The sequence below is a fragment of the Bufo gargarizans genome, chromosome 8, assembly GCF_014858855.1.
Source record: "Bufo gargarizans isolate SCDJY-AF-19 chromosome 8, ASM1485885v1, whole genome shotgun sequence".
NCBI lineage: Eukaryota > Metazoa > Chordata > Amphibia > Anura > Bufonidae > Bufo > Bufo gargarizans.
In genome coordinates, this window is record NC_058087.1 from 130,229,114 (window position 1) to 130,251,017 (window position 21,904).

The 21,904-nt window shown below is 43.6% G+C and overlaps 1 protein-coding gene across 12 annotated transcripts in view; it reads left to right on the top strand.

Moving 5' to 3' along the window:
* Window positions 1–21,904, top strand: part of NPRL3 (NPR3 like, GATOR1 complex subunit) — a 90,245-nt gene that overhangs the window by 64,119 nt on the left and 4,222 nt on the right. For all 12 annotated transcript variants that reach the window (XM_044302548.1, XM_044302549.1, XM_044302550.1 and 9 more), the window contains 2 exons: window positions 10,342–10,531; window positions 12,015–12,207. In XM_044302548.1, coding sequence (XP_044158483.1) covers window positions 10,342–10,531; window positions 12,015–12,207 — 383 coding nt within the window. The remainder of the gene's footprint in view (window positions 1–10,341; window positions 10,532–12,014; window positions 12,208–21,904) is intronic.

Below are 21,904 nucleotides of genomic sequence, written 5' to 3' on the forward strand. Positions count from 1 at the left end.
GCTAGTGTCTGCTCTGCCAAACAATCCTAATATAATAGCTTTTGGGGCAGCCGTTTAGCTAAAAAAAGAACTTATATTGATATGCTAATGACCCTCTAGGTGCTATGGGGGCGTCATTAACACCTAGAGGATCGGTCTACCTTCACAAGATGCTGCCGCCCAGCGCGTCCCTTCAGCCCGCCCATCTCCTCCGGATTACGATCAAGCGGACAACTTCTTGCGCATGCGCCATGCGCGTCTGTATTCGGCGCATGCGTAGTGAATGTCTGAGCAGGGAAGCGGTCGGACATTCACTACGCATGCGCCGAATACAGACGCGCACGGCGCATGCGCAAGAAGTCGTCCGCTTGATCGCATTCCGGAGGAGATGGGCAGGCTGGAGTGATGCGCTGGGCGGCGGCATCTTGTGAAGGTAGACCGATCCTCTAGGTGCTAATGACGCCCCCATAGCACCTAGAGGGTCATTAGCATATCAATATAAGTTCTTTTTTTTAGCTAAACGGCTGCCCCAAAAGCTATTATATTAGGATTGTTTGGCAGAGCAGACACTAGCGGATCGCTAGTGTCTGACACCTAATTATGTGAAAACTAAGTGGTAGAAACCCTTTAAAACACACACAAGATGATTAAACATTATAAGCATTTAAATGGCTGCACATGGTGTTCAAAAGCCAAACATTCTAATACTTTACGGAGACGGATCTCCATACAGTATAATAAGGTTGTTTTTAGCCAATCGACTTCTGATGTACCATTCGAAGTCGATTCGCTCATCTCTAGTCATCACATGTATGTGCAACTGATGAAGAAAAATGTAATTTTATACAGGTTTTACCAGGTATTGTCTTCATAATATGAACAATAGATAATGGTAGTTTTTGGGTTTGGGAGACACTCAGTATATCTCAGGTTGTATGTAAAAACCACAAAGATCGTGGTGCGATTAATAATTTATTATGTTTACAAATCAAGCAAGTAATACAAATAAAAATTAATAAAAGGTATGAAAAAACGTACCGACAGTTTCAGTATCAGAATTACAAGTCTTCCACACTGATACCTGGAAGGATATACAGCAAATTCAATATGAATATCTAGTACAATAAATTTGGACACTACATATAGTTTTACTTTACCGTGGGATATTTGATGACCTGACCTCTCAGGATGTTCTAATAATAAATTCACAACATTCAATATGAATAACAGATATATATAAATAATTAAAAAACACTAAAATATGCCAAATCGATAAATTACCAGCACTTGATAGCCTGTCTCCATCTCCCTTTTAGTCTTACCGCACACAAAATGCACCAATGTGATCACAGTCCTATACACCATACTGACACATCTTTATTTGCCTATTAACATAACCAAGACATTACTAACTCAAATGTATTGTATCTGACACCTAGCAAGCCCCCTTCGTAACATTCTCTCATTCTTACATGGTTTTAAAACCATATTCTTATCAATTACATGAACCCCCTTTACTGCACGTGATTTGGGTCTTTTCTAATCATCATATATACAGTGGATATAAAAAGTCCGGTTTCTGTAAATCATTTCAGATCTTTTTCCACCTTTAATGTGACCTGATGTGAAACAAACTGAAATCTTTTAGGTAGAGGGAAGAAAAAAATATGAAAATAAAATAATATGGTTGCATAAGTGTGCACACCCTTAAACTAATATTTTGTTGAAGCACCTTTTGATTTTATTACAGCACTCAGTCTTTTTGTGTATTAGTCTATTAGCATGGCACATTTTGACTTTGCAAAAACACTCCAAATCTGTCAGATTGCGAGGGCATCTCCTGTTCACAGCCCTCTTCACATCACCCCACAGATTTTCGATCGGATTCAGGTCTGGCTTCTGGCTGGGCCATTCCAAAACTTTAATCTTCTGGTGAAGCCATTCCTTTGTTGATTTGGATGTATGCTTTGGGTCGTTGTCATGCTGAAAGAGGAAGTTCCTCTTCATGTTCAGCTTTCTAGCAGAAGCCTGAAGGTTTTGTGCCAATATTGACTGGTATTATAAACTGTTCATAATTCCCTCTAGCTTAACTAGTTCCAGCTGAATGAAAAAAAAACAGCCCCTTGGCATGATGCTGCCACCACCATGCTTCACTGTGGGTATGGTGTTCTTTTGGTGATGTGCAGTGTTGTTTTTGCACCAAACATATCTTTTGGCATTATGGCCAAAAAGTTCAACCTTGGTTTTATCAGACCATAACACCTTTTCCCACATGCTTTTGTGAGACTTCAGGTGTGTTTTTGCAAAATGTAGCCTGGCTTGGATGTTTTTCTTCATAATAAAAGGCTTTAGTCTTGCCACTCTACCCCATAGCCCAGACATATGAAGAATACGGGAGATTGTTGTCACATGTACCACACAGCCAGTACTTGCCAGATATTCCTGCAACTCCTTTAATGTTGCTGTAGGCCTCTTGGTAGCCTCCCAGACCAGTTTTCTTCTAGTCTCTTCATCAATTTTGGAGGGACGTCCAGTTCTTGGTAATGTCACTGTTGTGCCATATTTTCTCCACTTCACTGTGTTCCATGGTATATCTAATGCCTTGGAAATTCTTTTGTACCCTTCTCCTAACTGATACCTTTTAACAATGAGATCTCCCTGATGTTTTGGAAGCTCTCTGTGGACCATGGCTTTTGTTGTTAGATGTGACTAAGAAAATTTCAGGAAAGACCAACTGAACTTTATTTGGGGTTAATCAGAAGTACTTTAAATGATGACAGGTGTATGCTGACTCCTATTTAACGTGATTTTGAATGTGATTGCTTAATTCTGAACACAGCTACATCCCCGGTTATAAGAGGGTGTGCACACTTATGCAACCACATTAGTTTAGTTTTTTTTGTTTTCTTCCCTCCACCTAAAATATTTCAGTTTGTTTCTCAATTGAGTTGTACAGTTTATAGGTCACATTAAAGGTGGAAAAAGTTCTGAAATGATTTATCTTTGTCTAATTTTTTTACAGCACAGAAACCTGACATTTTCACAGGGGTGTGTAGACTTTCTATATCCACTGTATATATGCATATTTCCATATATCAAGTTTGTTCCTGGGAATGATTTTAATTTTTTATGTATGAATTACGGAGGATCTATTGCTGACAGGGATGATCCACTCCATGTTTTTATAGATCTTCCTGTTTTTTGAGGATACACCTCCCCTTAGAAATGTATACTCCTATATAAGTTCTATAGAAGCCATATACTGCAGACCACTGAGGAAGAGGCATTGAGCCTCGAAACGCGTTTGGTTTCTCTGCAGTACAAACAGCTTCCTATGTTTCCAAGCGACCCCTGAGGAAAGACCGGCCATCGTGCACACTACGGGCAGGTAGATCTCGGCCGGGCAATACTCTCTTTGCGGACATCTGGACTGGTAACTTAAATTGAACATCTTACCATTCACAGTGACACTGTTCTTGGGTTTGCCTGACAAGCCCTTTAAAGAGGACCTTTCACTCATATACAAACTAAAAACTAACTCTATCTGTGGGCAGAGCGGCGCCCAGGGGTCCCCCTGCACTTACTAGTATGCCTGGGCGCCGCTCCGTTCGCCCGGTATAGGCTCCGGTGTCTCAGCTCCGTCTGTTGTATTGGACTGATTTTTTGTAGGAGGCGTGTCCCTTGCTGCAGCACTGGCCAATCGCAGCGCACAGCTCATAGCCTGGCTCTTTAACTCTGAAACGGTGTATTGCCAATTCAGTGGACACTGACTACTGTGCACAGTGCATACAGAACAATGCCACAGCTTTTAGTGTTACTATACTACAAAATGATCACTTAGCTGGAGTTGTAACTAGTCAAACCAATAGTAATGTATATGGCACCCATAAATATTAAAAATGTAATTGAAAAGTGGAGTTGCCTTGAAAGATAACTTTTAATAGTCAATGGGTAAAATAGTAGGCCCAATAGCTTAATTAAAGACTACATGCATTAGTAGTCATGCACCATCAAATGAAGAAGAGAGAGACAGGTGTGAAATGTAAACACTTGCTAAGAGGGTGAGTTTACGAAACATAGGGATACAGATAAAGAGGGAGACAGATGCTGGGTCTCTTCCCCTAGTATATCCCTAGGTTTTAACTCAAGATGATACCCTCACTGTATGTCCCTTAGTGTCCCTTACAGGCAATGACGGTGACTGCCCAGCTTCGTCGGAATACAAAGGTATCACTCATACAAGGACATACAGATCATATAGTACTAAACATAGTCCCGATGCGTTTCACTGGCAGTCAGCCAGGTCATCAGGGGACCTATCTGCAAAACAAGACAAAGTACACGCATATACACAATAGAAACGTATCCAATCCACGGCGCTTCCAAGTGTGTTGGGGCCAGCCAGGGAAGAAACAGTATTGTGAAAAAACTGATACTTAGCTTCTTTATGTGCAGCAATTCAGGGTCCACTCCTCCTGCATATGGCAGTGATGGCAGTGAGTGCCCGTGCTGGCGTTCTTTTAAACCAGCGTGGGCCTAGGTAGATCTTCCCCCAAGATCACATGCTCTGATCACGCGGGCCGTGACATCACTGGTCACGAGTGCACCGCGTCACGGAGAAGAGTCACATGATCGGGACACAGACTGGAGGTGTATCAGTGTGGCCCAATGTACGTCCCCTACACTTAGGGTGCGGTGACTCAGACAGCATTAAGGGGTGGAGATATGGAGATGAGGGGTATGAGAGATGGGCTAGCTCAGCCACCCCCAATCAACCATACATAGTGGCATAAATAGCCAAGCAAGGTGCGTCGCTCCTATAGAATCATAGAAGGCGCTACCAAGGTATTTAAATAGCAGGTTCACTGGACAGGTTAGATTTAAAGAATTAAACAGGTACATTTCCCAATGGTATCTGGTACAGCAGATTAGGCTTATTAGCAGAAAATTAAGGGGACCTAATATAGCCCCATTACAGGAAACCAGACAAACAGATGGGTCCCTATATGTAGTATGAAATATGAACATATCGTGCAGATCGGGCATCCAACCCCAACACATAGGGGGGTGGGGGTGGATTGCCCCACTCCATATAAGAACACCCAGTGAGGGTCATTCTGGGTATCAGAAAATACCCCAATTAATGATCACTCATCTAATGGACTCATCTTTAGGGATGACCAGGTCTCCTCGATGTAACACCCAAAGAAAAGTTGCTCATTTAGGCCATTTGGTTGTGAGGTCTTCAATTCAAATATCCACCAGGCCTCCCTCTGCAGTATTTTCCTGTCCCAGTTGCCTCCTCTTTTCAACGGAGGAACAAGTTCAATAGCCATGAATGTCATGCCCTCGGTTTTGCCATTATGCTAGCTTCTACATGTTTGGCCAGTGGGGTGTCCCTACCGTTTCTAATGTCACCTAGGTGTTCTCCCACCCGTCTTTGAAATTCCTGGGTAGTGACATGTTACCTTGTAGATTACTCCCCTTGATCTACAATTGCGAAAGCACTTGATTCAATACATTTTGCCTGTTACATTACTGCAGAAATCCCTACCCCTCATGGTAAAGGGGCAGGTAACGCAACCACTGCAACGAAAGCAGCCAAAAAGTGGTTTAAGCCATGTAGCCGCATTTACACCGGCTTCGCTGAATTGACTGTGCACTAAGCGATCCCGGAGACTGTGACCCTTGCGATTTCGTAATATATGCGCATTTGGTGCAACAATTTGTTTGATGTCTGGATCCAGGAGAAGGATACCCCAATGTTTTGAAATGACACTTCTCACTTCCCCTGCGGCACCATCATAGGTACCAATCAATCGTATAATGTTATCTGCCGTCTTTGTTTTTTTGGGGTGAAGAAGTTCAGTTCGAGTCAGGATAACCCTTTTACTTAAACTAACTCGTAGGTCTCCTGCTTGTAATCGTTCACAGTGGAGCAGTTTCTCCTCATCCTCAAATATTGTCCGGTGTGGATTCCCCTTTTCAGGGGGAGGGGATGGTGGCTACCCCAATTCAACAAGGAATTAGTGGATGTAGGTTTTCTATAGGTTTTAGTCACCAGTTCTCCCCGATTCCCTCTCATAATGACAATATCCAAGAATGGGAGGGCATATCTTTTAGTCTCTGAAGTAAATCGCAGGCCAACCTCGATGATATTAAGGATACCCAGTTACCCATGAAATGATGCAGATCTTCAACCTCCCCTTTCCATAACAGGAAAATCTCATCGATGAATCTGACCCATGTGACCACATTCTCAGTCACATGGGCCAGAGGGTCACCAAAGACCATGGTCCTCTCCCACCAGCCCAGGAACAAATTTGCATATGATGGGGCACATGGGCTCCCCATCGCTGTGCCCCTGAGCTGGTGGTAGAAGACCCCTCCAAACAGGAAATAGTTGCAGGTGAGTGTAAATTCAAGGAGTCTCAAAATCAAACAATTGTGTGCACGAAACTGGCACCCTCTGGTCATCAGGAATGTCTCCACTGCCCTCATCCCAAATTGGTGTGGGATGGAGGAGTAGAGTGCCTCCACATCAATGGAGGCCAGCCAGGTGTCACTTTCAACAGAAATTCCTTCTAGGCGACCCAAGAGGTCCCCTGTGTCCCTGATGTAGGAGGGTAGTGTTTTGACAAAGGGGGCCAAAATATGGTCGATGTATACCCCCACATTTTGCTCCAGGCTATTAACCCTGGAGACTATAGGTCTTCCCTTAAGGGGTGTAACCCCCTTATGAATTTTTGGGAGGCCATAGAAGGTTGGTATAGTCGGATATTTTTTGTAAAGGAAATCAAATTCATCCTCCGAAATTAGACCCTCTGATTTACCTTCACAAAGGATGATTTTCAACATTTTCTGGTATTTCACAGTAGGATCAGTCTTGATTTTCTCATATGTGTCATATGTTATCTTTTAAGGCAACCCCACTTTTCAATTACATTTACTATACTACAAGTATCAATATACTGCAGACTATTACAAGCGTTACACAGACCATTTCAACTTACTAGAAAATAGTTGATCTGTTATCTGCTATATGAAAACACAGATTGTTCCTGCTGGATCGCTGCAATGAAAGGAAAGCTCCTCTCAACACACACAATTGCACATCAGCTGTAAGGGAGAGCCAAGCGATTTCATATCGCAGCACACTGAATCACTTCTCTATACGGTCTTACAGTATCAGTAACTCTAATACAACTGCTCCCTCTACTGGACACCAACGGCACCAACAACAAATGCCCCATATTATCATTGCTGTTTTATTTTTATAATATCATTGCTGCTTTATTTTTATAATATCTCTCATAATGACAATATCCAAGAATGGGAGGGCATATTTTTTAGTCTCTGAAGTAAATCGCAGGCCAACCTCGATGATATTAAGGATACCCAGTTACCCATGAAATGATGCAGATCTTCAACCTCCCCTTTCCATAACAGGAAAATCTCATCGATGAATCTGACCCATGTGACCACATTCTCAGTCACATGGGCCAGAGGGTCACCAAAGACCATGGTCCTCTCCCACCAGCCCAGGAACAAATTTGCATATGATGGGGCACATGGGCTCCCCATCGCTGTGCCCCTGAGCTGGTGGTAGAAGACCCCTCCAAACAGGAAATAGTTGCAGGTGAGTGTAAATTCAAGGAGTCTCAAAATCAAACAATTGTGTGCACGAAACTGGCACCCTCTGGTCATCAGGAATGTCTCCACTGCCCTCATCCCAAATTGGTGTGGGATGGAGGAGTAGAGTGCCTCCACATCAATGGAGGCCAGCCAGGTGTCACTTTCAACAGAAATTCCTTCTAGGCGACCCAAGAGGTCCCCTGTGTCCCTGATGTAGGAGGGTAGTGTTTTGACAAAGGGGGCCAAAATATGGTCGATGTATACCCCCACATTTTGCTCCAGGCTATTAACCCTGGAGACTATAGGTCTTCCCTTAAGGGGTGTAACCCCCTTATGAATTTTTGGGAGGCCATAGAAGGTTGGTATAGTCGGATATTTTTTGTAAAGGAAATCAAATTCATCCTCCGAAATTAGACCCTCTGATTTACCTTCACAAAGGATGATTTTCAACATTTTCTGGTATTTCACAGTAGGATCAGTCTTGATTTTCTCATATGTGTCATAAGTTTTTTCATACCTTTTTATACATTTTTGTTTTTATTCCTTGCTTGATTTGTAAACATAATAAATTATTAAAGGGAGTCTGTCACCACATTTTAGCATGTTAGACCGTTAAAATAGGGTTATGTGATCCAGCCAGAACATAAAAACGGTACCTTTGTGGTAGAAAACGGACTTTTCAATTTGCCGAAAACGAAGTTATAAGATTATCTTCTGAGCCCTCTCAAGTGCCCAGGGCGGTCTCAATCCTCGGAGCCCCAGGCAGGCACCTCCTAAACGGCTGATAACTCCGCCCTCCGTGCGCCTCTGCCCGCCCGTTTACTCCCCTCCCCTGTCCCTTTCCACTGCGGCTGTGCGGTACAAATCGTAGCGGGCGCATGCGCAATGCGATGCCCGCTCCTGGCAGGGCATCGCAATACCTATTGCGCATGCGCCTGCTAAACGGCGCGAAATCTGCAGGATTAGCCGGCGCATGCGCAATAGGTATTGCGATGCCCTGCCAGGAGCGGGCATCGCATTGCGCATGCGCCCGCTACGATTTTTACCGCACAGCCGCAGTGGAAAGGGACAGGGGAGGGGAGTAAACGGGCGGGCAGAGGCGCACGGAGGGCGGAGTTATCAGCCGTTTAGGAGGTGCCTGCCTGGGGCTCCGAGGATTGAGAGACCGCCCTGGGCACTTGAGAGGGCTCAGAAGATAATCTTATAACTTCGTTTTCGGCAAATTGAAAAGTCCGTTTTCTACCACAAAGGTACCGTTTTTATGTTCTGGCTGGATCACATAACCCTATTTTAACGGTCTAACATGCTAAAATGTGGTGACAGACTCCCTTTAATAGCACCACAATCTTTGTTGTTTTTACATACAATCTGAGTGCCCCCCAAACTACCATTATCTATTGTCTTTTGCGACACAGGGGTGAGTTTGGTGTAGCCACTGATCCAGTTCATAATATGAACAATGATGGCATGTTTGTCCTTACACTTTAAAGATACACCCACAACATGGGTCACTGATTCTGGCTACACTGCAGGAGTGGGATGTTTAGGACATACAGCAGTCCTTATGTTCTTGGAACTTGCAACTAGAATAACAAGCCTGGTATTACTAGAAAGCTAAGCTTCCGGGCGTAAATATGATACCTAAGCTCTTGCTTTAATAGGCTGCAAATGCTTAACCCTTTCCTTGCCAAGGAGATCTCATGCTGGCAAGGACAAATGAGATGCGTTTAAGAAAAAGGTCTCTCGCCAGCTAGCTGGATACAAAAGCTGCAATTGGTTGTGAGATACATCCTTATTACTAATGGCTGCATCTCATACTCTATAGCAGCTGGAGCCCCTTTAACCACTCTCACAGCCAGGTGAAGGAGGTGGAGAGGGGTCTAGTGGGAAACATGCTGGCAGGGAGAGGAGGATAGGCATAGATCCTCTACTCCCTCTTTAAAGGGGTTGTCAAAGTAGAGAACATTAATACAAGCCACTTACTAATGTATTGTGATTGTCCATATTGCATATTTTGCTGGCTAGATTTATTTCCCCATCACATTATACACTGCACATATCCATGGCTGCGACCACCCTGTAATCTAGCAGTGGTGGTTGTGCTTGCACAATATAGGAAAAAGAGAAGGCCTCTTTGGTGGCTGGGGCCACATAAGTGCACATAGTCCAGCACTTTTTTCTGTAGTGTGCAACCAAGGCCACCACTGCTGTATAGCAGAGTGGTTGTAACCATGGAAACAAGCAGTGTATAATATGGTGGAAAAATTAATCTAGCAAGTAAATGAAGGAATATGGACAATCACTATACATTAGTAAGTCGTTCGTATCAATTCTGTCTACATGATCAATGCCATTTGCTGAGACAACCCATTTAACTATACCTGACCCCAAGGGATGGGGTGCTAGCCCAGTGCTGTGGCAGGGGTATTATGTGTGATTTGGTCAAAGCAGATCGGGACCCTGGCAAGAGAATCATTGGGCCTCATGCATAATAACTGTTCAAAGTGTAACTAAGGCCTTATGCACAACATGTTCTATTCTTTTATGGTGCGGACAGATCACGGACCCAATTTAAGTTGAATGGGTCTCAATCGGCCCCGGCCGCAGCACGGATTTTGCCCGTGAATTGGGGACCGCAAATTGCTGTGTGCATGAGGCCAAAGGGTAGAATTTTTCACCTTAGATTGTTTTGTGTGTTCTCCCTAATATCCATATTGAATTTTGCAGCCTCACCTAATTCAGATGGTAGTTTGGATGCTCCAACGTCGACTTCTAATCCAGATCCACACATTTGTTTGCCTCCTGGTCCCACCCAAAGAAGATGCCACTTTGTCAAAAGATGACGATACACCTTTTGCTGCCAGAGTTGGTGGACGGAGTTTAAGCACACCAAATGCACTAAGCTTTGGCTCACCAAGTAATGTGTTTTATTATTTCTATTAGTAATACTAAATATAGGTGTAATTGTGGATGTCTAGTGACAATACATGAGCTGGAAATGTGTTTTTTGTAAGTCAGAAATACGGAGGGTACTATTTCTCCTTGTAGAGAGCATCTAGTAGGCTTAAAGGGGTTCACCGACCTTAACATTTAATAATGATGACCTATCCTCAGGATAGGTCATCAATATCAGATTGGCCGGGGTCCGACACAAGTAAGTTTGAAGAGAAGGCCACACTCCTTGCGAGCGCTGCCTTCCCATCATTGTTTACCTGCTCGCTGTTAACATAACAGTGGTGAGCTCGTGACAACAGATCTGTCCCATAGAAGGTGAATGGGTCAGCTTTCTGTAATTAGACCTGCTCACCACTGCAATGTTAACGTTAGCAGGTAAACAATGAAGTGAAGGCAGCGCTCGCAAGGAATGTGGCCTTCTCTTCACACAGCTGATCGATAGGGGTGCCAGGTGTCGGACCCCTGCCGATCTGATATTGATGACCTATACTGGGCATATGTCATCAAAATTTAAATCCCAAATTAGCTCTTTCCAAAAAATTACCAAGTCAACATTTAAACTTTTAAACAGACTTTGAGACATAAGTTAGGATTATTGCCAAGCCATTATATCATGTGCAGAGAAATGTTTCAGAATGTTTGCCTCTCATCGTAATTGTAAGTCAGAAAAAATGTATATTGGACAAGCCCTTTATAAAAGCAAGGTAGCTAAGCAATTATCTGATCAGCCAAAGATCAGCTGTTAGTAGCAGAGGAACCTGCTGGTGGGCACACATAGGTCAGGACAATCAATGTGTCATCAGGGCAGGCGCCACCTATATGACCCCCCGAAGAGCAGCCATAGCACTCGTTGGAGTGACATGACCCCCTTTTTAGCAGAACTGCAGCCTCAGGAACATCACTGATCAGTAGATTAATGGGGCAGCAGTGATTGCTGTAGCCCCTTCACTGCAGTGCCCGCTATAGTGACGTCCGTGCTCATGTGGTTTTTTATGAGCAGCTCCATAACCCCTCCCCTCTGCTATAAGTGACGTTTGCAGTTGTCTCCTGGTTGGATGCTACAGCAGAGGGGAGGGGCTGTGGAGCAGCTCATGACTGAACCTAAAGCATTGCAGGCCTGCCCCCGAGGTACTTGAGGTAGTGAGGTCTGTGGCAATCATTATTTAATCTTGAAATCACTTCTTGGATTAAAAGCAATGACAGCAATTACCTCCTGCCTATGTCTATCAGCAGTTTTGTGTCAACAAGACTGCTGACAGACTCATTTTATTATATGTTACCTTGTGTATGTTCTTTATTTATGCCCAACACATATTGCAAATCAGATAATTTAAAAGTATAAATACATAGATGCTAAAATGATTGTACTTAATACATCTCTACATATAAGAATATTACCATGTGTTCCCAGTTTTACTAAATGTCTGTTGAATTTTAACCAACAGCCAGTAGCGATGATATGACTCTAACCAGTCCGAGCATGGACAACTCCAGTGCTGAGCTGCTCCCAGGAGGAGATTCTCCAGTTAACAAAAGAGCAACAGAGAATCTTCTTGCAAGTCTGTCTCAGAATGAGAGGGAAGCCATTCTCAATGTTCCAGCAGCTCAAAATCAAGAGGACCTCAAAATGTTTGCAAGGTAAGGGTTATATATAGGGTATTATGTGCCTCTTGCCAATCCTTTAGCAGCTCTCTCTTCCTAATACAGTGCTGCATACAGTGTACTGCATATTAATATCTATAATGTGATATCGGTGCCCGGCTCTGTCAATAAAAGTGTAGAGGACCACAGGCAGTTGCAGAGAGAGCAGAGCCTCTAGGTGTAATGGCAACGTCCCCGTTGCTCCTAGAGGCTCATTTGCATATATTAAAACCGTTTCATAGGCACAAATCTGCTGACAGGTGCTCTATAATTTACCATGATCAACCCTACGAGGCAGGGTGCCTAGTTTAATAGGGTTAACAATAGTGACAGATGGTCTTTAAAGGGGTTAACCAGGCAATTACATTTAAAAAGTAAGGTTGACAAAAGTGAAAAATAATTATAAAAAAAGAACAGATCACACAACGGTTCCTGGTCCCTCTTGACACATAGGATATTACTTTTTGGCTAATGAGTTGCCACAGTGATGAACCCACCTTAGCCAGTGAGTGGCTAAGCAGTTAATTCCTGTGCATTGAGAGGGATCAGGAAGCATAGAATGGAGGTGGCAGTGCATCAGGTGAGTATGCCTTCTTTTTATTATTTTACACCTTTCGAAAAAAATTGTAATTAGCTAGACAACCTTTTCAATCTCCTTCCCTTTGATCCTGTTTTGTGTCCTCCTATAGTTCTGTCTATAAGACAACTGGCTGGAGCAGGAGCCTCTGCAGATTATTTAGACTCACCCCTTTGCTAAGCCCTGCTCTACCAGCCGAAGACAGAACACCAGGAGATCATACTCTTGGTTCCCTGTAGGATTTTGATATTTTTTATTTTTGGAAAACTGCAGAAAATGTGTGTGTGCTTTTTTTATACCTATTTTTTTTTTAACTTCTTCAAGGCCAGTGCTGTACATGTTTGGAGCTTGTTGGGTCTTTAGAGATGGCACCCACTCCCAAGTACATCAGGCTCCATCATCGGTTGTGACCACGGCAGCTGAGGCTTCCCCGGGAGTGCTGCTCTCTCTGGGCCCGAACAGCTTCCTTGCGCTGACATTGGGGAGCTGTTCTTTGGTGGTGGTGGAGGCCTGGAGCCTCCTAGAGGCTATCATGTCCACTAAAGGTATATTCCTATGGATGCCTGTAGGTGGCAGTGCTCTACAGGAATATATTGAATCTTCCATAGGCTGCCTTCTTAAATAAATGCAGGCTATGATGGAAGTGATCCCTAGGGATTTTTAAAAATCTAATAGAATTAATATCTCCCTATATTAAAAATAAATAAAATAATAATGTCCAAATGCCTCCATGTCCCAAAATGCCTGTACTATTAAAATATAAATGTATTTATCCCGTATGGTAAACTCCATAATGGGAAAAAAAAATTATTAAATGGCCGATTCACAGTTTCTTGCGTTACCTGCCAAAAAGATTTGAATAAGTGCTGGTAGTCTGACCCCCACCAATCTGATATTGATCCTAAGGATAGAATATCAATGGGGAAAAAATGGAAAATCCCTTTAAACCCTTGGGTTTGAAACAAAGGTTATTGAGTTATGCTTATTGAGTTGTGTAGCCGTTAAACACCAAGCATGAGGCAAGTGTCTCTAGTGAAATTATTATTCATTTATAAGTACATTGTCACAAGATGCCCAAGGAGAGTAAATACACATTAGTCTAAAGTTGATGAAAACAGATTATTTCAACCAAAATTAACATTCATTGGGTAAAATTTAAAGACCAATGACAGACCGTTAACATTTGAAAACAAGTGTCACCACCAGACATCTGAGAAGCTCTGACATACGTTCTTCAGAACCTCCTTCTTGAGGTTCCTTTTGTTTTGCTTTCGTTTTCTCATCTCGTTAGCCTCTCTCAGCTGTCATGTAGTTGCACTGATTGCATCCCTTTAAATCCCTTCCCATACTGCATCACTTTGCGGTTTATACAATTTCCTGGAGTGTGTGCATGCTGGATGCTACTACTGAGTCTTCTACAGATAAGTTTTGTTCATTCATTTGTGTTTTCCTGTTTGCTGGATCCCAGGTGACCCTGACTCCCTCTGTATCAAGTGTAGGGAGCCGGTGGTCGTGCCCCCTCACTATTATAGGGTGTGCAGGTGTTATACAGTTGAGGAACGAGGATATGCGATCATCTACCATTGAGATTTTTGCATAGGCTGAGCAGTTAGGGAGAGAGCCAGGTCTGTTGCAGGGCTCTCCCTTTGGTTCATTAGTTTTGGATCCAGTCAGTCGGATCTTCATTTTGTGTCTTCTAGTTTTCTGTACACCTTCCGTGACAACAAGTCAGCCATGTGTAATATTTTCGTACGATAGTTCGTCCATCGCCTGGTAGTGTCTAATGGTTCCTATCTAATGTGTATGGGTAGCTTTAGAATAGCAGGCACATAGCGCTTCATTGTTTGAGCCTGCACCTGCTGCCCTGGGGCATCTTGTAAATAAATCCTTGTCTGTAGAGGACCACTGCCTCATGACAATGACCCTTTAAAGGACAAATCATAAGTAAATATTGAAAGCAATGCACAGATCCTGAGGAACTACAAGGGAAAAGAATACCGCATATTATGGCTTCTACTATGGATCTCTTGGATTCCACCGCTAGGACAGAGGTGATCCTTTTGTCCAGCATTGGTTATTATCCTAGCTACACTTCAGAAAGACAAAATGTGGAGACCATGTCAGGCTGTGGATAACATGTCTGTTAAAACAGCAATCCTGCGTATGTTCTGGAAACTCTACAGGCAGCAATGTTCTGTCTAGTATCAATGTGTGACAGTGCAGTGTACCGCTGGTGGGTGTCCATCTGTCTCCCGTAATGGAAAGTAAATGTACTGGAAGCAGGAAAAGCGATAATGAAAACAGGACTGTCAGATAAAAACGTGCTGTAAGGAACAGCGCCTGCTAAGTGGAAAGTATTTTCCATTGCAGCTGGTGGACAGTGTCATACAGTCACTAGCTGTGATCACAGAAGCTCCTAATCACCTGGCACATTTATAGGTGGGAATATCAGAACTGCTGAATTGCCCTCACATTGTAGGCGGGTCTAATTGGCAGTAGGAGGGGCTAACACAAATAGGCGGGGTCAAGAAAAAATGTCAGCCTCATGGGTGGCTGCAAAGACACAATGGGATACTCCTTTAAGACGATAGGGTAGAGCACCCCAACCCTTATATGCAGCTCATCCTTTTATACACAGCCTTATGGCGATATGTGGAGCACAGTCATTACCTATAGCATTAAGACGCATCATAAGTATCTATAGAGCCCTATGGTAAGAATTCTGGAGCTCTCCCTTTAGACCACACTAAGGCTGTCCATCGTGTGAGCACAGCTGCCAGTGAAACTACTAGGAACCTACCACTGCATATAAAATAGGAGGGATTGCAAGACCAATGAATAAATGCAATCCTGTTAACCAATAGGAGGAGCACTATTATATCATGTGACAGGGCAGAGGCTGTGCCCTTTTTTATTACAATTGTATATTACTAATGTAATGTCTGTAACAGATGAGGCACAGTACTAGTAATGCCACATAGTATACTGGTTTACGGGTCTTCAGTGAGGCATCTTAGAGAGTGCTGAGTCAGGGCTCATGCACACGACCATTGGCTGGTCGTACCCGTATTATGGCCCGCAAACAGCGGGTACGCAATATACGGGCACTAGCCGTTGGAGCAGGTGCAGTGCGGAACGGAGGCAAGGAAGCACTGTAGAGTTTATCTATGGGTTTTCTGTCCGTGCCTCCGTACTGCAAAAAAATACAAGTACGTGTGCATGAGTCCTTAGGGAATAGTTTTTTGGGGTGGCCAGCCTCATGATGTCACAGCCTAGGTGGCCCACCAGTATTTCTCAGTGTAGAGTGAATGGCTAAGCTGCCCATACACTGTAACATAATTGTCGGCTAAGGGCACTTTCACACTAAAAACGTAAAGTTTTCCGGTATTGAGTTCCATCACAGGGGCTCAATACCAAAACAAAAACACTTCAGTTTTATCCTAATGCATTCTGAATGGAAAGCATTCCGTTCAGTATGCATCAGGATGTCTTCAGTTCAGTCACTCTTCTGGTATTTGGCCGGAGAAAATACTGCAACATGCTGCAGTATTTTCTCCGGCCAAAATTCTGGAACACTTGCTGGAATGCCGGATCCGGCATTAATTTACATTGAAATGTATTAATGCCAGATCCGGTACCAAGTGTTCCAGAAAACCAGACCCGATTTCCCTATCTGTGCATGCGCAGACCTTTAAAAATGTGGAAAATAAAAAATACCGGATCCATTTTTACAGATGACACTGGATCCAACAACGCAAGTGTGAAAGTACCCTTAAGCAGGCAATTAGCAGAGTTGCCAAACGTACAGATTAGTTGCTATCAGTGTATTGAGCTATGGACATGTATTACTTATAATCTTTATTATTCATTATGGTTTTCCAGTATGTCCTTAAAAGATGTTGGTTGTCTGTGATTTTGGGATAAGTTGTCCTGAAAAAAGAAAAATCCTGGTTGCCAACCCTAGCGATTATGGCCATATCATTTGAAAATTATACGTGAACGCTCGTTTGCGATGACTGTTGTCTGGCAAAAAAGGTGATCTGTCAGGTTGGATTTTTTCACCCATGGTCAGCAGAACATATGAACACATTTGAGCAAGTGCTTAATGTTGTATTTCAATTGACTCCTTGATTGGCCATATTAGTCCAGCTTTTTGCTGGCGAGATCCTTTATACGAACCATCAGTGCGTTTTGGGCCATCTAAATCCTATGTAGATAGGCCGCTTTCATTGAACTGCCCAGAATTTGTCCTTTTACACCTCCACTGCTGCAACTCCGTTTTTAGAAAGCTACAGTTTTTTCCCCCAAAACCTGCCGTTTTGGCAGATTAGTGGGCTTATTAGCTTTTCATTGAGACTAGAAAGCCTGGCCTGAGCTAAACCCATGAGTTTCACTAAGGTTTGTAGACGGAGTTTAGCACAAGGTTTATTTTTTACCAGAAGCTTTTCCATGTAGTAGTAATAATATACAATGGGGGTTTGCAGGGGAAATAAACCCAAACTGTCTGGATATTTTTAGCTTCAGGATATAACTGTGTACTGTCAGTTGTGCTGAACATCTGGTGTATCCTAGTGTTATGGAAAATCCCATAAACTCAGCTCCTCAATTTGTTTATTATTTCAACGAGCGTATTCCCCGGAGGATGATCCGACATGGAAAGCCAAGCAGATATTACTTTTCCCACAACAATGTTTCCACTCAATGGTTTGGCTGCTAGCGCGGGCCGAGTGTCTGCAGCTGCCGAGGACACAGGGCGTATCATTCATCAAAGACCAGTGCGGATGAGAGCAGGAGTATTGCCGGCAGCCACTAATCAGGTTATAAATCATCACCAATGAGGCAACAAACCTTTACATTAAAATCTATTCATTCCTATTATCAGCCATTCTTCTGGTCCGAAACCCTCCAGATACGTTTACCTACATCCCTAAATGCAAGTCTTCATGAAGTTTATTACTTTAATTCAGCCATTTTTTTAGCTACAGCTACTGTACTAGCATTTTTAGGCAGGATTCTAGGAATAGTGCAACCTCTTCCCGACCATCGCCGTACATGCACAGCAGGAAGTGAGTTTCCAACCCCCACCATACGCGTACGGCACAACAGAAAAATGCAGGCCATCTTAGCTAATGACCACCCCCTGCAGCCCTGATCTCTGCGAGTGGCCAGTCAGTTGCAGCTTCCTCACTGTAAAAGCCAATGATGGGGCTGCAGGTGGCTACCAATGAAGGTGATTGGTGCTGTACAGAAAGCACCAATCACCCCCATGTTTACAGAGGAGCCATGGCTGTGTAACATCTCCTGTGAGTGCTCTGATTGGCGGGTATGCTGTGTCAACCATCACAGCACAAGAGGGGCATGTAGAATAATGAAGCCCTATCTGCACACCACCAGACAAAAACAGCGTGCAGACAAGGTTTTATGCTTTTTTGTGCTACGGTTGGCTTGCTGGTACTTGTAGTGCACCACTGTTAACAATAGATCTACTGCAGTGATCATTATCATCATATTGATTGGTGATCATTTGCGGCAGGTGCAGGATCCCTGATCTCCTAATTCTCTATCCCTCTCCCCCTGGGCGCTTTTGGTGGAAACCGATCCATCTAATTTATTCGATTTTTTTTTTTTACTTTTCTGTGTGCGTGGTGTGGACACTGATCACTGACTTATATCACTGATTGGTATCTGTGCTTAGTAGGGCTGCAGCAAATGATTATTTTAGCAATCGAGTATTCTAATAAGAAAAAATGAATTAATAGACTGTTTTCCTTTATAAAAACTCACCAGACCCCCTGCCATCAGTCCCCAACACCCTTCGTTCCCCCCTGTGCGATCAGACCAAGTGCATCAGTCCCCCCTCCCAGTGCCATCAGCTCCACTATCCCCCAGTGCCATCAGCTCCATTCCCCCAGTGCCTTCAGCTCCACTCCCCTAGTGCCATCACCCCCTCTACCCCATCCATTGCCATGTCCCCCACTCCCCTAGTGCCTCCATACCATCCATTTCCATGTCCCCCTCCCCCAGTGCCTCCATGCCATCTGTCCCCTCCCCCAGTGCCTCCATGTCCTTCACTCCCCCGGTGCCATCTGCCCCTCCATGCCATGTCCCCCTCCCCCAGTGCCTCCATGCCATCCATTGCCATGTCCCCCTCCCCCAGTGCCTCCATGCCATCTGTCCCCTCCCCCAGTGCCTCCATGTCCCCCACTCCCCCAGTGCCATCTGCCCCTCCATGCCATCCATTGCCATGTCCCCCTCCCCCAGTGCCATCAGCCCCTTCAAATTACAGGTGCCTCCCAACCCCCTTCCCCCCTGGCAGATTCTGGCCCCTGCTAACTTAAACTTACTTTTCCTGGCAGTGCGCTGACATGGAATCCGCAGGAGACGGACCGCATCTTCTTCCCACTTCCCAGCATGCACTGGGCTGGACCTGACATCACACACAGCATCAGCCAGCACGCTGAGGATGTGTGCACATAAGGCCCTGGCCCGGGCAGCGCAGTGTGGACGGGAGGCCACTGAGCGGTGAGTGAGAGGCTTCTCTTCACTCACACGATTTAAACGAATTCTCGATGCAGGGAAACTGCATCGAGGATTTTTTTGCATCGATTACATCGATGAATCGTTGCAGCCCTAGTGCTCAGTTTTTTTGCACAGTTTTTTTTTCCAGGGTTCTGCGAAAATTGTTTGGGTTTTAGTGCACCCACTGGTGGACCAGGGTTACCACTATACCATGATTTTTAAGTCCCAAAGTTCCAGGGGTACTGTTGTTTGTGGCACTGTATGCAAAAATCAGAGAGGCCTCCCTAGGTCCTTGCTCGGGCAACCACTCAGAAGTTCAACGTGTCAGTGGTTAAGTACAAGGACATGAGGTTCACAATAACACCAGCTCCCCTGCCCCTGTACAATGTACCACTGTCCCCAAACTAGACTGCATCCTGGACTACAATAAGCATATTGTGGGGTGGATCTTTTAGAACACGTTCTAAAGCCGTACAGTGCCATGCAGAAAATTAAGTTGTGTGGTACAAAAAGGTGGCTGTGCACACTGTACAGATGGCTTATGTGTTATCTGCAGACCAGGCTGGTACATTCCTTTACTTTTAGGAGGTGGTGATCAATGCCCTAATTTTTCAAAACCAGAAAGGGGAGGACCTCAGTACTTCTAGAGGTGATGGCGCCTGTGTTGTTCCAGGGCTACATTATCATTTAGGGTTTCCACTGTAGGAATACCTCAGAGTTTCTTTAAAATGCAACATGATGTCCAAAAAAACATTCCAGCGAAATCTACCCTACAAAAGCCAAACGACACTCCTTCCACTTTGAATGCTGCGGTGTGCCCATACAGCAGTTTATCATCACATATGGGGTGTTGGAGTATTCAGGAGAAAATGGTTAACAAATTGTGGGGTGCTTTTTCTCCTATTGCCTCTTGTGAAAATGAAAAATTTGGGACTAAATCTAAATTTTATTGTAAAAAACATAATTTTTTTTATGGCCAAGTGTTTCTATGAAACGCCTGTGGGGTCTAAGTGCTCATTATACCCCTTGAAAAATTCCTTGAGGGGTGTAGTTTCCAAAATGGGGTCACTTCTTGGTGATTTCACTGTAGGTGTACTTCATATGCAACACGGTGCCTGAAAACTAAGCATAGATCACCAATCGTTAAAGTGTAGCTGTTGTTTCAGTTTATTTTTTTAATAATAGTGTAGGGACAGGGACGTTAAACATTTTGTAATATACTTCATTAGGGAAAGATGTTTCTTTCTGCTAGAAAACAAGGTGTAAAGAGTCTTCCTAGCAAAGCTCTAACAGCGTTGCTAAGGAGAATCTGTCTTCAGTTTGCAGAAGACCTCTGTGTGTAAGGTCTCATGCACACAAACTTATTTTCTTTCTGTGTCCGTTCAGTTTTTTTTTGTGGACCATATACAGAACCCTTAATTTCAATGGGTCCACAAAAATAAAGAAAGTAACTCTGTGTGCAGTATTTCCGTTACGCAAAATGTCCTATTATTGTCCGCATTGCGGTGCCAGCTGTTCTGTTCCGCAAAATACAGAATGTACACGGATGTCATCCGTATTTTTTGCGGACCGCAAAATACACACGGTCGTGTACATGAGCCCTAACATGCAGACTATGGACATGTGGCCTAACTCTCACCATCACCCTGCCTCTCTGACTTGTTACACACATCTTTAGTGCTCAGTAAAACACAGAAGATAGATTCTTCTTAGTCACGCTCCGTTACAATTTAAGTGACTTGTTATATTGCCTGCATCTTGTCTTGGACCTATGAAGAGTACACTAAACACAAAAAATTAGAAATAAACATTAAAATTTTGGGTCATTGGCCAGGAAACTCCCTATATCGCTGAACAAACCATTGATGTTGTGTCCTGGGCCAAGAAACTGCCTAGATCTTAACCCCATTGAGAACTTCTTAATCCTCAAAAAGTGGGTGGGCAAACAAAAAACTGAATTTGTGATAAACTCAAAGCACTCATTAGGCAACAATGGTTTGTCATCAGGCAGGACTTGGCCCAGAAGCTGATATCCAACACGCCTGAATGAATTGTAGAAGTCTTGAAAAAGAAGAGCCAACACTGGAAATATTGAGTCTTTGCATAAACTTGTTGTAATTGTCAATAAAAGTTAAGAAATATTACATAATTGTACTTCAGTATGCCATAGAAACATCTGACAAAAAAAATCTAAAAACAATGAAGCAGAAAACTTTGTGAAAACCAAAATTTGAGTTAGTCTCAAAACTTTTGGCCATGGCTGTACAGTGTCTTCAGCAGACAACCATGAGCATCCACTGGGGGAATAGTTTGAACAACCCATTACATTTTCTTGGTAGATTCTACTGTGATAGAAGTGTCATCATATTGGGACACTGGCATTTCCTATAAGTACGCTGCTTTCATGTCGCTGTTTGCACCATAATTGTGGTGCACCTCATTTTAGATACATTGTTTATTCAGATGCCCCAAAAAGTCTTTCTGACATCCTCAACATTTTCTAGTTTCAAACTAGAATGTGCATGTGGCCAGTTTTTGTATGTCATTTAGATACATTTATGAAACTGAAATCAGCTTATTCTTGCACCGAAAAGTGCA